The sequence below is a fragment of the Mizuhopecten yessoensis genome, unplaced genomic scaffold (assembly GCF_002113885.1).
Source record: "Mizuhopecten yessoensis strain PY_sf001 unplaced genomic scaffold, ASM211388v2 scaffold8811, whole genome shotgun sequence".
NCBI lineage: Eukaryota > Metazoa > Mollusca > Bivalvia > Pectinida > Pectinidae > Mizuhopecten > Mizuhopecten yessoensis.
In genome coordinates, this window is record NW_018407733.1 from 424,954 (window position 1) to 441,375 (window position 16,422).

General features: G+C 36.5%; 1 protein-coding gene across 1 annotated transcript in view; it reads right to left on the reverse strand.

Annotated features, from left to right (window-relative positions):
* Nucleotides 1-4,396: 4,396 nt before the first annotated feature.
* LOC110456612 (myelin transcription factor 1-like) overlaps nt 4,397-16,422 on the reverse strand; it is a 54,044-nt gene continuing 42,018 nt past the window's right edge. Inside the window, exons 15-20 of the mRNA XM_021507447.1 lie at nt 15,286-15,556; nt 14,084-14,227; nt 11,706-11,768; nt 7,429-7,539; nt 6,808-6,968; nt 4,397-6,025 (exon numbers count right to left, since the gene is read on the reverse strand). Coding sequence (XP_021363122.1) covers nt 5,640-6,025; nt 6,808-6,968; nt 7,429-7,539; nt 11,706-11,768; nt 14,084-14,227; nt 15,286-15,556 — 1,136 coding nt within the window. The 3' untranslated portion in view covers nt 4,397-5,639. The remainder of the gene's footprint in view (nt 6,026-6,807; nt 6,969-7,428; nt 7,540-11,705; nt 11,769-14,083; nt 14,228-15,285; nt 15,557-16,422) is intronic.

The following is a 16,422-nucleotide window of genomic DNA, read 5'->3' on the forward strand; positions in this document are numbered from 1 at the left end:
TCCTCCATGAATTACTACAGTTAGATACACAACAAAATTTATCTTTGGTAAATTGAGATACAGAAGCATTTAAATGATGTAGAATGATGGTATGAGGTGGAATGTTTTGAACCCAATCCGAGTAAAGAGAAGCCAGAGCCAGTATCGCTCACCTGTATTCATTTATTATCTAAGCTTGACAAGATATTGTGAAAATGTTTCTGCTATCTTGAGGCCATGGTGGCCATCTCAAACTCTATTGATTTAAACAATCAAAATAGGAGTACTTTTGGTAGAATTAGCCTTGTGGAAGGAGGTCATTTTTCGACCAATCAGATGTCAAGAAATCCATCTTGGAGTTTGATTATGAAGGTAAAGGTCAAGTTGACAACAGACGGACACCGTGCAATAGCATAAGCTCACTTGGCCACTGGACACGTGAGCTAATCAAGGGGCAATGATTTTGACTAAACAAATTGATTATAAGAAAGGAATGTTTTCAACTTAATCTGTGTGTCATAAAAAGTGAAATGTTTTGGACATAACGACTTGGAAGTTAATGAACTAAGGTGGGATATTTTGGACTAAATCTGTGGAATGTTTTTGAACTCACCACAAAGGAATGTTCTTCAATGGAAACAGTTATAGGGTTGGAATTGTGAAAACGTAAATAATAACGACGTTTCATATTGAAATGTAGATGGTACTTCAAATTGGACACATATAAGACTTTAAAACAATTACACCAGTCATTCACAGGTAACATATCAAGCTCTGCCTGATCAGGGGGCACCTGTTTTAAAGGGAGACAATATCAATCAATAATAAGTACGGTTAATAACAATATTTCTATCCTATACAGAGACCGCTTACTCATTCAATGCAAACAACAAAATTCTGATATGCTTACAGGAGACAGGATCTGTAATACAAATAATATTAAACTGTCAAACAGCAAACTAAGGCGAGAATAAACAGCAAAAGGGCTGAGGGCTCCAAACAACATAATACATATAACTAACTTTTAACAAGATAAATTAACAAAAACAACAATATGCAATGCCAACGCTTACCTCAAAGTCCATGGCAATGACAAGGCAAGCCTAAAGGATAATGTCAAGGTCAATGACGAGGCTAATCCCAACGTTAAAGTCAAGGATAACTGCAAAGTCCATGTCAAGGTCAACCTCAGTAGTAGAATAACTTTAAGTTCCATGTCAATATCAAAGTCATTTTAAATTACAAAACTCTGATATTACAGGAAATGTCATGTTAGGAGGTTGATTGCGGAACTAATCCGCAAGGTGAACATTATTATGTTCTTGTTAATGCTTTCTAAACCCTGAACAGTTTCATTAGGTGAAACAATAACCATGGACTTGGAACAAGTGGATAAGTTGGGTAAAACCGTGACAAGCTTAAAGAATATTTACCATCTAAAAATATTTAAGGGGCAACAAGTTTAACGCATGTTTGTGTATATGTTAAAATTCACTACATAAATAGTCGCTTTTACTTCCATTGATATGTGTGGAATGATAAATAGTAATAAGAACAACAGTCCACGATACAACATCTAATAAATAACACAAAAAACATAATAAATACACTTCATAGAACAATCGTCATGTCCAAGAAAATAAAAATAAATTAAAAACATGACCAAGTTGTACTCCTCTTTAAACAATTTACAAAAGTAAATTAATAAATACATTTTTATTCACCAAAAAAAAAAGACTTTCTCATTTCTCATTTCATTTCTAACAGTGGCACAGATAGGAGAATAAGAACGTTTGCTTTTGGCGTTGTTCATATTTCAACAAATAACTTCAGACACTTTTCAACAGTTATAATAGTGAAAAGAAGTATTTTAAGCAACCCTTAGTCCCCCATATTCGGGCAAAGTTTGATACGGAAAAAAAGAACAATGTTCCATATATTTGTATAGAACAGCAGCAGAAACTATTTCAATATGAAAAACTCTGTTATCCCAAAGGTCAAAATTGGCCAATTGTAGGTGATCACAGTATATTACATTTGCTGCGAAAAATATGATATACTGATAAAAAGCGAACTTATAGTCCATTCTGGTACTACCGTTGGGGGACTGATAATGACATTTACTATTTGGTATGGAAGTGAGAACTCTAGCCGTAAGGTTAAGGTATAGATACAGAAAGTCTTACTGTTAGTGTAGAGAGAGGTATGGAAGTGGGAATTCTAGCTGTAAGGTTAAGGTATAGATACAGAAAGTCTTAGTGTTAGTGTCGAGAGAGGTATGGAAGTGAGAACTCTAGCCGTAAGGTAATGGTATAGATACAGAAAGTCTTACTGTTAGTGTAGAGAGCGGTATGGAAGTGGGAATTCTAGCTGTAAGGTTAAGGTATAGATACAGAAAGTCTGACTGTTAGTGTAGAGAGAGGTATGGAAGTAAGAGCTCTAGCCGTAAGGTTAAGGTATAGATACAGAAAGTATTAGTGTTAGTGTAGAGAGAGGTATGGAAGTGAGACCTCTAGCCGTAAGGTTAAGGTATAGATACAGAAAGAAAGAGAGGAAAGAAAGAACTATTGTTAATAATATAATGTTTTGAAAACAATTGGTCAATGTTTGTATAGATACAGAAAGTCTTAGTGTTAGTGGAGAGAGAGGTATGGAAGTGGGAACTCTAGCCGTAAGGGTAAGGTATAGATACAGAAAGTCTTACTGTTGGGGGGGAGAGAGGTATGGAAGTGGGAACTCTAGCCGGAAGGTTAAGGTATAGATACAGAAAGTCTTAGTGTTAGTGTCGAGAGAGGTATGGAAGTGAGAACTCTAGCCGTAAGGTTAAGGTATAGATAAAGAAAGTCTTACTGTTAGTGTAGAGATAGGTATGGAAGTGGGAACGCTAGCCGTAAGGTTAAGGTATAGATACAGAAAGTATTAGTGTTAGTGTAGAGAGAGGTATGGAAGAGAGAACTCTAGCCGTAAGGTTAAGGTATAGATGCAGAAAGTCTTAGTGTTAGTGTAGAGAGAGGTATGGAAGTGCGAACTCTAGCCGTAAGGTTAAGGTATAGATGCAGAAAGTCTTAGTGTTAGTGTAGAGAGAGGTATGGAGGTGAGAACTCTAGCCGTAAGGTAATGGTATAGATACAGAAAGTCTTACCGTTAGTGTAGAGAGAGGTATGGAAGTGGGAATTCTAGCTGTAAGGTTAAGGTATATATACAGAAAGTCTTAGTGTTAGTGTAGAGAGAGGTATGGAGGTGAGAACTCTAGCCGTAAGGTAATGGTATAGATACAGAAAGTCTAAGTGTTAGTGTAGAGAGAGGTATGGAAGTGAGAACTCTAGCCGTAAGGTAATGGTATAGATACAGAAAGTCTAAGTGTTAGTGTAGAGAGAGGTATGGAAGTGCGAACTCTAGCCGTAAGGTTAAGGTATAGATAAAGAAAGTCTTACTGTTAGTGTAGAGATAGGTATGGAAGTGGGACCCCTAGCCGTAAGGTTAAGGTATAGATACAGAAAGTCTTACTGTTGGGGGGGAGAGAGGTATGGAAGTGGGAACTCTAGCCGGAAGGTTAAGGTATAGATACAGAAAGTCTTACTGTTAGTGTAGAGATAGGTATGGAAGTGGGAACGCTAGCCGTAAGGTTAAGGTATAGATACAGAAAGAAAGAGAGGAAAGAAAGAACTATTGTTAATAATATAATGTTTTGAAAACAATTGGTCAATGTTTATATCCCCCTTGACAACAATGAACTGTGTTATCTCCTCTGGTTACCACTTGGCCAGGTACTTGAATTATATGTCCCCTTACTTAGGCAAGGATAGATACAGAAAGTCTTAGTGTTAGTGTAGAGAGAGGTATGGAGGTGAGAACTCTAGCCGTAAGGTAATGGTATAGATACAGAAAGTCTTACTGTTAGTGTAGAGATAGGCATGGAAGTGGGAACTCTAGCTGTAAGGTAACGGTATAGATACAGAAAGTCTTAGTGTTAGTGAAGAGAGAGGTATGGAAGTGAGAACTCTAGCCGTAAGGTAATGGTATAGATACAGAAAGTCTTACTGTTAGTGTAGAGATAGGAATGGAAGTGGGAACTCTAGCCGTAAGGTTAAAGTATAGATACTGAAAGTCTTACTGTTAGTGTAGAGAGAGGGATGGAAGGGAGAACTCTAGCCGTAAGGTTAAGGTATAGATGCAGAAAGTCTTAGTGTTAGTGTAGAGAGAGGTATGGAGGTGAGAACTCTAGCCGTAAGGTAATGGTATAGATACAGAAAGTCTAAGTGTTAGTGTAGAGAGAGGTATGGAAGTGGGAACTCTAGCCGTAAGGTTAAAGTATAGATACTGAAAGTCTTACTGTTAGTGTAGAGAGAGGGATGGAAGGGAGAACTCTAGCCGTAAGGTTAAGGTATAGATGCAGAAAGTCTTAGTGTTAGTGTAGAGAGAGGTATGGAAGATAGAACTCTAGCCGTAAGGTTAAGGGATAGATACAGAAAGTCTTACTGTTAGTGTAGAGAGAGGTATGGAAGTGAGAACTCTAGCCGTAAGGTAATGGTATAGATACAGAAAGTCTTACTGTTAGTGTAGAGAGAGGTATGGAGGTGAGAACTCTAGCCGTAAGGTAATGGTATAGATACAGAAAGTCTTACTGTTAGTGTAGAGAGAGGTATGGAAGTGGGAACTCTAGCCGTAAGGTTAAGGTATAGATACAGAAAGAAAGAGAGGAAAGAAAGAACTATTGTTAATAATATAATGTTTTGAAAACAATTGGTCAATGTTTATATCCCCCTTGACAACAATGAACTGTGTTATCTCCCCTGGTTACCACTTGGCCAGGTACTTGAATTATATGTCCCCTTACTTAGGCAAGGTATACATAATAAGTAGTAAGAGGAACAGTATCACAAATCAACTCATCACGTCAACTGTGATGAAGCACCACTTTAAATGATGTTCACAGATTCGACTAATAGTAGACAAATCTGGCATTCTGTTAAATCTGATGCTTTCTCGTTTCTTCTGGCATTCATGATTTAGTGGATATGGATGAAACGAAGGATGGTAAAACAGTGGCATTATTTGACAAATGAGGTATTGATAGGAATATGTCATGAATGATAAATTGCCGATGATATCTATAGGATGAACATAGTTACGGTAATGGTACTTAATACCGTTAACAGCATGCAATCTATTACCTAGAACTTACTAAGACAGCTAATTCACACACAAGCCACTTCAGATGATTTTTTCTGGATTGGTCACACAGTTTGTCCATAAAGACTTGCTCTGTACCATTGTACACATTCTTTGTTAAAAGTCCTAAATTTCTACAATGCCAACACCACCGGGCTTACTATATTTCTGAGACAACAACATATCCCTAACTCTGAGACTGTTCCCGACACAGCCATATAACCCTGGATTACAGCGGGTATTATGAGGACAAAGAACCATGACTTTGTGACTCTGTTACTCAGATAAATACAGGGCACTGACTTCAAGAAGTTTGATCAAGTTATATATAAGACCATTATAATATTGCTGAGCCTATAATAAGGCATAAGTTCTTAAACCTATTTTTTATATACCACAGGACTAAAACTGCATGTGTTTCAGATATACAGGACTAAGCTAACTGTATTTCTGAGACGGCAACGTTGACAGCGCTGTATGATACAGGACTAGGCCACCTGTATTTCTGAGACGGCGATGTTGACAGTGCTGTAGAAGACACTACTATCCCCTGAGCGGTTGGCGTATATGCTCTGTAGCTGGCTGATACACGCCTCTAGATTGTCCTCGTTGACTAGGCCAGGGTTGAGGTGTGGTATATTCCGACTGGCTAACACACCCAGGATTTCCTTCCTCAATGTGTTCAGGTAGTTTTGGAGATTTTCATTCTGTTGGGCAATGGCTGAGTTTTCTTTCTCCTCTTGATGAACCTGGTTCTCTAAACTTGACACCTCGGACCTCAGCTTGATCACTGTTGACTCGACAGCCATATTGGAGGTCCGCAGTTCAGCGATTTCCTCATCCATCTGCTGAAATTCTTCATCTTCTTCTAGATCTGCAAAGGAAGCATATAACTAAGATTAATATGGCTCCATTGATGCAAAGTAGAAATTCATACACAGAATCATTTACATTACTGAAGTCATCAATCCTGCGTACAACAAGTTATTTAAATGTATTTGTCCCAGTCAAACTATATGCTTGCTTATTTTTGGTCCGAGTTAAGGACGACTTGAAGAATACCTCTTTGCATACTACCAGCCATAATCCCCAACTGGGTTATGCAAGAAGAATCACATGTCTCATGTGGAGCACACATGTGGGATAACTATATCCTCCACAGAGGCAGTCAGTGCTCCCGGTTTGGTGACTTTAACTTGAAAGAAGATCAAGATAATTTATTTGAGGAAACTTTATATAGGTACCTACTGGACAAATATTATGACCCTTGGTTCTCCAGTTCTTAAGAAGAAGATGTTCAAAGAAAAAGTTGATGGACGACACCCCATATCATAAGCTCATAGTCACTTTGTGCCAGGTAAGCTAAAACTTGCTATGAAACTTTACCAAACTGTTTTAAATTATACCTTTGGTATATATCGTTCATACATTTTCCTTGACTTCTTTACAAATATGTTCTCGGTAAAGCATGGTATCTAAAACATCTATTCTATTCATTGTTGCATTTCAAATGTAATTGTTAATTTTACCAAATTCTCTGGCAAGAGGTGGTAGAAAATAGACAATCATTTATATGTAGGTATGTGGGACAGGGAGAAATTTATAAAGATATTTTTGATACAAGAGTGATAAGATTGTATGTACAGGAATATGTACCTTCGCCACTCTGGAGTTTCATATGGAGGTTGGTAAGCTCTGCAGGACTAAGTTTGGCTTTTTTCATTGCCTGGGTGGCTCTGGGACAACCTGACAGACTGCGGTGGGACAGGAAGCTGCCGTTAGAATGCCCAGATCCGTCACATCCAGGGGTGGGGCACCTAGAATCACATTTAACAAACAAGACATCACTTTACAAATCTTTACAAAACTGAAAATTTTGGGCGATTAGTTTGCTCATAACACTGTTTTTGACACAAATGTTGATTAGGACAATTTGGCTAACACCATACAGGAATTTGTTTGTTACTCTTCCAGAAATCCTACACTAAGAAGATTCAGACTAACAAGAAACCCCATAGTTTATGAATATTTTCTACCTTACACATTACACCCATCAAGATTATGCTGTTATATAATTAATTCCTGTGAACCTTTCAAATGGGTCATCAATTTTTATTCTCCTTCAAATAACTGACAAAGTGCAAAAGTATCATTTATAAGCCATATCATACAGGTTTCCTTGTAAAGAACTCTTTTGGAATCAAGTTTCTTATCCCAGTAAAGGTAACATGAAACCTTCACTAATTATGCAGCAGACAATATCAAATAGTCACGTACACAACGCCATCCATTTTGAGTGCCTTGGCTAGTTCTGGATCCTGACCATCCAAGCTGGCCAGCAGCTGTCTCTGTAGTTTGTGTTTGTTGGCAAGGGGGCAGCCAGAGGCACTGTAAAACAACACATCATTACACAATAGGTCACATAATGGTACAATTTCTATCAGTTGGTTGATCACGAGATGTTAGTAAAATTGTACGCTACATGCCGGGTACCTTTTGTGCTGTCAAAATCAATACCTGAACAAAATTTTCCACAAATAGATTTAGAGAAAAGACAGAAAAATTTCAAACATCTCTGCCTTAAATCATTCTTGATGCATTATTTTGATAAAATATTGAACTCAGAACTTAAACTTATTTAAATCTTGGATTTTTAGGCAAAATTATACATAAATGTATATTATTTGGTTTTACAATTTAGCAGTTACATGACAGATAAGATGGCTATATAATAAATATATCTGTTATTTAACCCCTTCAAAACAGACACTATAGTGTTTTGAGTAGGTCTAAAGGCCACTTGTACATGTGCTGCCAATAGGATTAACACTCAACTGGCGTACTGAACGCTGCTAGTCACACTTCAAATACAATTAAATTGACATTTCACGAGACTTGTGTGATAAACCAGTCTGCAAGCTTTAAGCCGGTAAACAATATGCATGTATTGAAACGAATTCTTGACCCTTTTTCGTTTTTACCCCAACTCAGCCCGAATGTTTAAGGCTTTACATGATAACGATCTTAATCAAAATCAGAAAATCATGATAGATCTTATTTTTCAATAACATTTGAAAAAGTTAGGATATTTTTTTTTTAAAAGTCAGGGTCATATGAAGGAAAGGTAAATAAACATTTTTCGACCCTTTTAGAATTAATGTAAATATCTTAATAAGATTGGAAGCCATATCATGTACACAAGAGGCCAAGGGGACCTTAATAGCTCACCTGGTATTTTATTTTTCAATTTAAAACCTGCTGAGTACCAAACAGGGTTATCAAAGGAGTACAATAAACAAAGTTGCAAGAAGAACTACCAATAAATCTGTTTTGGTGGGGAAGACACCAAGAAAATGAGTTTCCATGTTATGTCCCAATTTTCCTCTATTTCCTCTAGTGGGCCTATTAAATATTAAATTCCCTTTGCAAGAAGATTCTCTAGAACAAGTTTGGTCAAAATCCCTTCATCAGTACAAAAAGGAGAAGGATCTTTAATGTTTTCCTCTATTTCCCCTTATGGAACCCTCCCATCTGCCCCACACCCTCTGTTTATACAAAGTTGAGGCTCCTTTGTCCAAAGATGCTCTAGAACAAATTTGGTCAAAATCCATCTATTGGTTGAGAAGAAGATTTTTTAAAGATTTACCTATTTTCCCCCTATTTGGCCCTGCCCCTCTGCCCCCAGGGGGACCATTCCCTCCGTTTATACAAAACTGAGAACCCTTTGGCCAATAATGCTCCAGACCAAATTTGGTAAAAAATCCTCTGAGCCGTTAACGACTATTATTATTTTTATTGATTTTGAGCTGACTCTGATTGGCTGAAACAACATCATGTGACCACCTGTAAAAGTAGTTATAAACCTGAGTGGTTTGCAGGTGTTCAAAAAAGTTGGTAGAACAAGTGTTATTGACCTGCTATAAATAGATTCTGGAACAGGTGTTCAAAAAAGTTGGTAGAAAAAGTGTTATTAACCTGCTATAAATAGATTCTGGAATTTTTGTAAAAAAGTTGGTAGAAAAAGTGTTATTAACCTGCTATAAATAGATTCTGGAAAAAAAATGGGAAAAAAAATGGAAAACTATATTTTTGTACATTTTTTTCTTCAATTTTGAAAAAATCAATTAAAATAATAAAACTATTGTAGCATGGTGATTTCGGTCGATACATGGTTTTATCGACCTAGGTTAGCAATATTGACCTCGGACTGCGTCCTCGGTCAATATTGCTAACCTAGGTTGATAAAACCATGTATCGACCTCATCACCATGCTATAATTGTATAGAAGCGTTTTAAAGGAAAAAGTTGCCGGACACCGGACGCTGCGCCATGGCATAAGCTCACTTGGCCCTTTGGGCCAGGTGAGCTAAAAACAAGTCAACTTCCTGTGTTATATCAATATATACACACACAGTTTTCTTACTTTACATTAAACATTAAAAGTTAAAATATATAAATATATATATATTCATAAACAGCAACACATGCAAAATGAAAATAAGTCATAAAATGATTGCAAAATGTTTTGATCAGAATTGCTTAACTTGGACTAATATGATAATACATTATGGTAAATGCAAAACTGGCAATACGTGGGTTGCTAAAACTGGAAAACTGAAGATATCCACAGGCAAGAGTGCTCAAGGAAAAGTAAGCTGAAAGGTTACAATACTGGGTACCGGTACTTCAAACATGACATATCTCACTTCAAACAGGATTATACTTCTGTATGCCTAGCAGCTTTACCTAGAGTTTACATTTTTCCACTTGGTAAATGTAATTGCATACGTCACAAATCGAAACAAAAATGCAGAAAAAGAAATTCTCCTTCTATTTTTTTGACTAATTTACAAATCGATGGTTTCAAATAACAAAAAGTGACCAAGAGAGATTGAAGAGGGATCTGATCACTCTTTTGAAGAATATCCTCTCAGAACCATTAGTTTTCCATCAAATATGCATCAACTTGTTAAACACCAAAACTAAGTTAGGTACGAGTTATTAGGTTACCTCATTGACTTGCAGTTTCAAACAATAAAACAAATTTTATTCAAGTCTTATTATTCCTTTGAAAGGTATAATCCAGAAACCATTAGCCAATCAGACTGCTACATGGTCCAGCTAGATAGATAGATATTCTTTATTTCCTCTTACATAAGAGATTATACACATAAAGACACATTTCACATATGACAGAATATCGGGAAACATCTACAGAACAGAGTTCATATCTTTCAAGAGGTGTTTAATATTGGTGGCTACTGCTAGCATAAGTTGCTCCCATTCGTCATCTGGTAGTGATACTTTAGTTCGATCTCCAAGAAGGAAGTTTGTCAAAAATGAGAAGTCAGCGTATGAATTCACATTTATACAGTCTACAATTTTCTCTAAAAACATATCTCTACTATGAAATAAGTGTGTCACAATATCACTTCTTTCCTTCGAGCACAGTTTACAAACAACGCCAGTGTTCGCCCAAGTAAATGATAATTTGAGGATATACACTATGTCCCACTTAAACGGTCTATATTTCAAGCTTAGAAGTAATAACTGGCTAGGGCCTCGTGTCGTATGGATCACAGAGTAACGTCGGAGTTCGTGTTTTTCACTCAGTTTTTCTCTCCATTTATTGTAATACCGGTCTGACATAAATTTGTCAAAAAAGCATTTCCATGCGTATTTTGGTATAGTTATGGGGCTAACGATAAAGTCTCTGAATAGACACTTATATAGTTACTTATATAGTGCTTTAAAATACATCAATATATCTCAACTGAATTCAATGTGAAGTTCTGTAGTTTTAAATGTGGACCCGGTAGGTGTGTCAGAAGAGGGAAAGGAAGTACAACATCTACTTATTTGTTCACATATGTACAATAGTTCTACACGGATTGCAAACAGCCCTTAAAACATAGAAGTATACAAACTAGTAAAATACCCTGTTATAAAAAAAATATCTGAGATAATCTTTAATCAAAATCCACTAGGAAAGGAAGTCATTACAGTAATGACACTGAATCAGGAGAGGTTGGGACATGATAGGACAGACATAGACTCCAATACAATGTAGTTTCATGAAAAGCTTTTAATACGATCGATGGCACTACAGGGGGTGCGACAGTGAAACTCTATTTTTAGTAGGTGAGACCTTGACCTTTGACTGATTACACTATGTTCTGACATTTCCAAGATAAGTAAAAGGTTAGAATAACTGAATAATAGAATAATAGAGTGTGGTGAACAGACAGATAGGGTTATAATATGCATCACAAAAAATAAATGATCCAATGAAATAAGATTCTGCATCCAGAACGGCTTAGCATGTGCAACTTTGTGAATTTTAAAAAAGAAGTGCAATATGAACAACATAAATGAATGAAATTTAAGGAAATTTGGCAGTTTATAAACGAACAATAGATACATGAACATGTATATGTTACAGAAATGGATATAAAGTTCATGCGACTGATCTCAGAAAGGTGCTAGAGGAATCACTGACATCGTACATGACAACTAAACATTCACAAGACCATGATAGTTTGACACTCAAGTACCTGCGATGAGACAAATATTTTCCGGTCACATGACCCGTCCCATCACACCCTGGGATCGGACATCTACAAGCAAATTGTGTTAATAAGTCTACATGCTCCTGCATACGTGTGAGTAGCTGGAAGTTCAAAACATGCAACCAAGCATGGAAGTTTAAAATGGTGCAATAAGTATATGTTCATTTCAATGAGACCCCTTCCTGAATATCATTGTATGTATATATATATATACTACATTTCAATGAGACCCCTTCCTGAATATCTTTGTATGTATATATATATACTACATTTCAATGAGACCCCTTCCTGAATATCATTGTATGTATATATATATAAACTACATTTCAATGAGATCCCTTCCTGAATATCATTGTATGTATATATATATACTGCATTTCAATGAGACCCCTTTCTGTATATAATTGTATGTATATATATACTACTTTTCAAATCATACCTGTAATTTTTATCAATTATCTCCCTGCATTCAAAGTTTTATTCGACCTAAATATCCATTATAAAATAAAATGACTCAAATTTTATGAATACCTGTATTATTTGGAAAGTTTCTGTGTCAGCATAACCTTTTTTGAGTGATCTACAATGTCAAAACCAGTAAACGAATAAAACAGGAAAGGGCCTCTGAACTGTTTTCAATGGTTATGCAAACAAATTAGTTGCAGAAGGTTAGAATTAGTGTTAAACCCTTGTTAACAGTTAGTTAACTATTTCAAAATCCATTAGAATGCCTACAGTTATGTCCAGTCGAGTGACTTCATAAGTGGACTGAATCATTGAGGCTATCCTGATTTGTTGAGATAATTATCATCAAGAGAAACACCCAAACAATTATGAGGGCAAAACTATTATTTCAAGCAATTAAAATATTTTTTCTTCAACTTCAATAGTTAATAGTGACAATCAAAATTTCAGTCATTATTTTGCTATTGGATTAAATATATACTCGAATGTAATAGAAAGAATTGGTTACACTCAGACCCAACTGAGTTAGTTTCAAATAAGCTCATCATAACTCTATGAATGTCCGCTAATAAATAGGGGCAGAATGTAACCTTTTTTTTATGAAATTTTCTAATACAAGCACAGCATTTCTTACATATAGGCTTATCAAGCGCTCAGATAGCAATTATGTTATGATGGAGTGTATAATTTACATACATGGCACACCTATAACCAACCACCTACAGCTAAGCCAGACCTCCACCAGCTACTGTCTATTTGCCCCACACCTATGACCAACCACCCACAGGGACCTGAGGATTTGTTACAGCTATATTTGGACCTAAACTAAGGTGTTCAGAGTAATTTTACATGTTTTAGGGGTTTAGATTGGCTTTCGGTAACAAGTGACACCCCAAATGATCATATATATCTGAGAAGGGAGGAAAGCTCTCAATGGAGAAATGTCAACCCCACCTAACTTTCTGGCATCAAAAACAACATTTTTAGTTAACCTACGGAAAAATGCCTCGTACCGTTGGAAAGATGGATAATTTTTCTTTTAAAAACCTCCTAAATGCACGTAAAATGTATTCTCCTTCCGCGGACATGAACTCTGTTTCCTCCAAAAACACACGCCATTTCAGAGTTTCAAAGTTTTTCGCAGTCAGTCTGCCACTTTTTTTAATATTAATGAGGTCGAGGTCAGCACATGCTGAAACATGCAGTGTTGGTTGGTTTAGCGAAAAATTGGCAGCACTTCCTGCAAATCACACCAAGTGTCTCGGCATGCGCTGGTCCAAATATAGCTGTAACGAATGCTCAGGTCCCTGTGCAACCACCTGCAGCTAAGACAGAACAGCCACCAGCTACTGTCTATTTGTCAAACACCTTTTACCACCCACCTACAGCTAAGTTAGAACCACCACCAGCTTCGTACCCTCTATTTCACCTGTCTCATCAAGAACAGCTTTTTGTGGGATCACTCAAAAGATAATTCAGGTAAAACTCTTTTACAAGTTTACCTAATAACACAAAAATATAGTTAAATGAGGTGTAGTTAGTGAAGTTGTGTGCCTCTACAACCAAAAACACCCATAGGTAACAAAAAAAATAAGCTCATTACGCAGTTGCAGCCTCAATGTTTTATTTTTCTTCCCCCTGAATTCTTATTTTCATATTTATATTTACATACAGCTGCTTTAAACACTACACACATTTATATATGATCAAATACAAGGAGGCTAGATAAACAGACAATTTAGTCCTGAACATTCATTGATTAACCAACAAAAAGCTGTTCTACAAAGAGGAATATATAGTGGTTTGACCAATGTTCAGGTCAACACCTAGTAAATCACCACTAGCTATAGGTAAAATTACCCATGTTAAACTTAAATATCATTAAAGATATAGCTTACCGGAGCGGCTCATCCTCCTTCCTGTCACCTTCCTTACCCAGGATCTTTTTCAGCTTGGCCGCCCTCGGGCAGCCAGACAGACTGCGGTGGGAAGCGTAGTTACCGGTCACATGACCAGACCCGTCACAGCCCGGCGTAGGACATCTGTTAGGTTGATACGTGTTTACATGCATACAAATCGAAAGTCAATATTCTAAGCCTTAATTTACTCAGTCTCAACTCAAACTATCTTTGATCACATGACATCTTTGAGTAAACAGCTTTTGATCTTAAATAATTCAAGGGGGAATTTGAGGTTAACTTTATATTGTAGTCGTTTATCTGTCCTAACACAACACTCAACATCAATCAAAGTTAAAGGAACGGATAACATACAGTTTTTTTAAACATTGTCTTTTATTTTGAATTTCTTTTTTAAAAGCTTACAAACATAATCAGTGACATACCAGTGCCTTATATTACAATTTATTACAGCAGTACATTTTCATCAACAGAATCTCTCCAAGTAACAAATGTTTTACTGCAGAAAGTCAATTTCCTCAAACAGCTTTTTAACGGGAAAACAGTGGTTTAACATGCTTTTATATATCCCAAACAAATTCTTTTGGTATTTATTCTGGAGGTAGCAGTCAATCTAACTAAAATCGAATCCTTCACTGTTTCTGTACAATCTCTTACAGTCTGTGATCAGACAACACAAATAAGGAGAGTTCTGGTTTACTTCAGCCAAACTGTGTTGCACGATCATTGATGTATGGAAAGGTCACCTGAATGAGTGAAGGATTTGATTTGAGTCTGACTGAACTTAATATTGTCCTTGGAGAGAGTGAGTCATTTATATAATAAGAGAAAAACATACACAATTTTCAATCTGCAGAGAAATCACCAACAAACATCATGACTATATACCGAGTCCTTAAAACTGACAAGGAATTTCTTCAAAAAGTCTTATAACATATATTTCTAAACAATATTTAGACAAATTCTGACGAAAATGATGATGATGATGATGATGAATCGGTGTAATAATAAAATGAAATGAGAATGATGCAGCCAGCATTCTTGCATTCCATGCGGGATATAAGGATAAAGGTTACTAGTGCTGTCGACCAATCAAAAAGCTGACAGGGAAATTAAAGAGAACACTGACAGAATTACCCAGTTACTATGGAGACCTATCATTGTTATTGGTCAAAACTTACTTTAAATCAATCTGATTGGCTTGTACCGTGGCTCTATCAGCCAATGGGCACCCCGATAGGCTTCTGTGGGAAGAGTAATTTCCTGTAATGTGCCCCGATCCGTCACATCCAACGGTGGGACATGGAAGGCTTTCTTTATTTTCCATCTTGATCTTTAGGAAGTCTGGACTTTCAGAACGAGGTTCGTTGTCATGGTCTACTGGACTACAAGCGGACTCCCCTGATAATCTATGATGGCTATGCAAGAAAGGCGACTTGAAATCAGCGATGTATCATGCAACAACGAGCATGGAGATGATGAGATCAATATCAGTAATGTCGTAATGATTGGTTTTAGTACTTTCTATAAATGTTCTCAAATATATTCACCAGTGATGGATCCAGAGGAATTTTCTGGGCCTCAGGACCTTCCCCCCCATCTTTTAAAGCCATGTATTCTCCCAATTTTGACCCCCACTACCAGATTGGTTTCTGGATCCATCACTGCAGGTTAATTATATGTTAAACACAATAACAAAAACAAGGCAGGAAAAACAATACACAAAATGAAAAATAAATAACAAACATAAAATATAAACATATGAGTTTGATGACACAGAAAAAGGAGGAGGGCACAGAAAGATTGTAGAAAAAAAGAAAAAATCATAAAAAACAAAACAAAAACTTGAAAAAGCAAACTAAAAGACAGTTGAGCGATAACAATGTTTTATTTTTCTCACCATGATATTTACAACATGTACTACAACAATAAGAGGTCAACAACTGATATTTTATATGTTGTGCATGAGGACTTCTACCAAGGGTGTGACAACAATTACTATGGGACTTCCCCAGCGCACCCACATACTCCCACGGCCAACACCCCTCACATCACCAGACACCAATGTGTGACCAATTAAAATGCAGAAACAATTAAAAAACAAATTAATAATCTGAATTTAAGAAAAATAAGTTAAAATTAATCTTTATCCGGGTTTTCAAAGTAGCATTTCAATAAATCTTATCAAAGTAGTTCTGTAAAATTAATTTGTGACCTAAATAGTCGGTTGGCAATGGGATCGGGTGTGGCCGTGGTTGCGGTAATCATCGAGTATATAAATTCAACATTAATTACCTGTCAGCATTTAAGTCCCCACA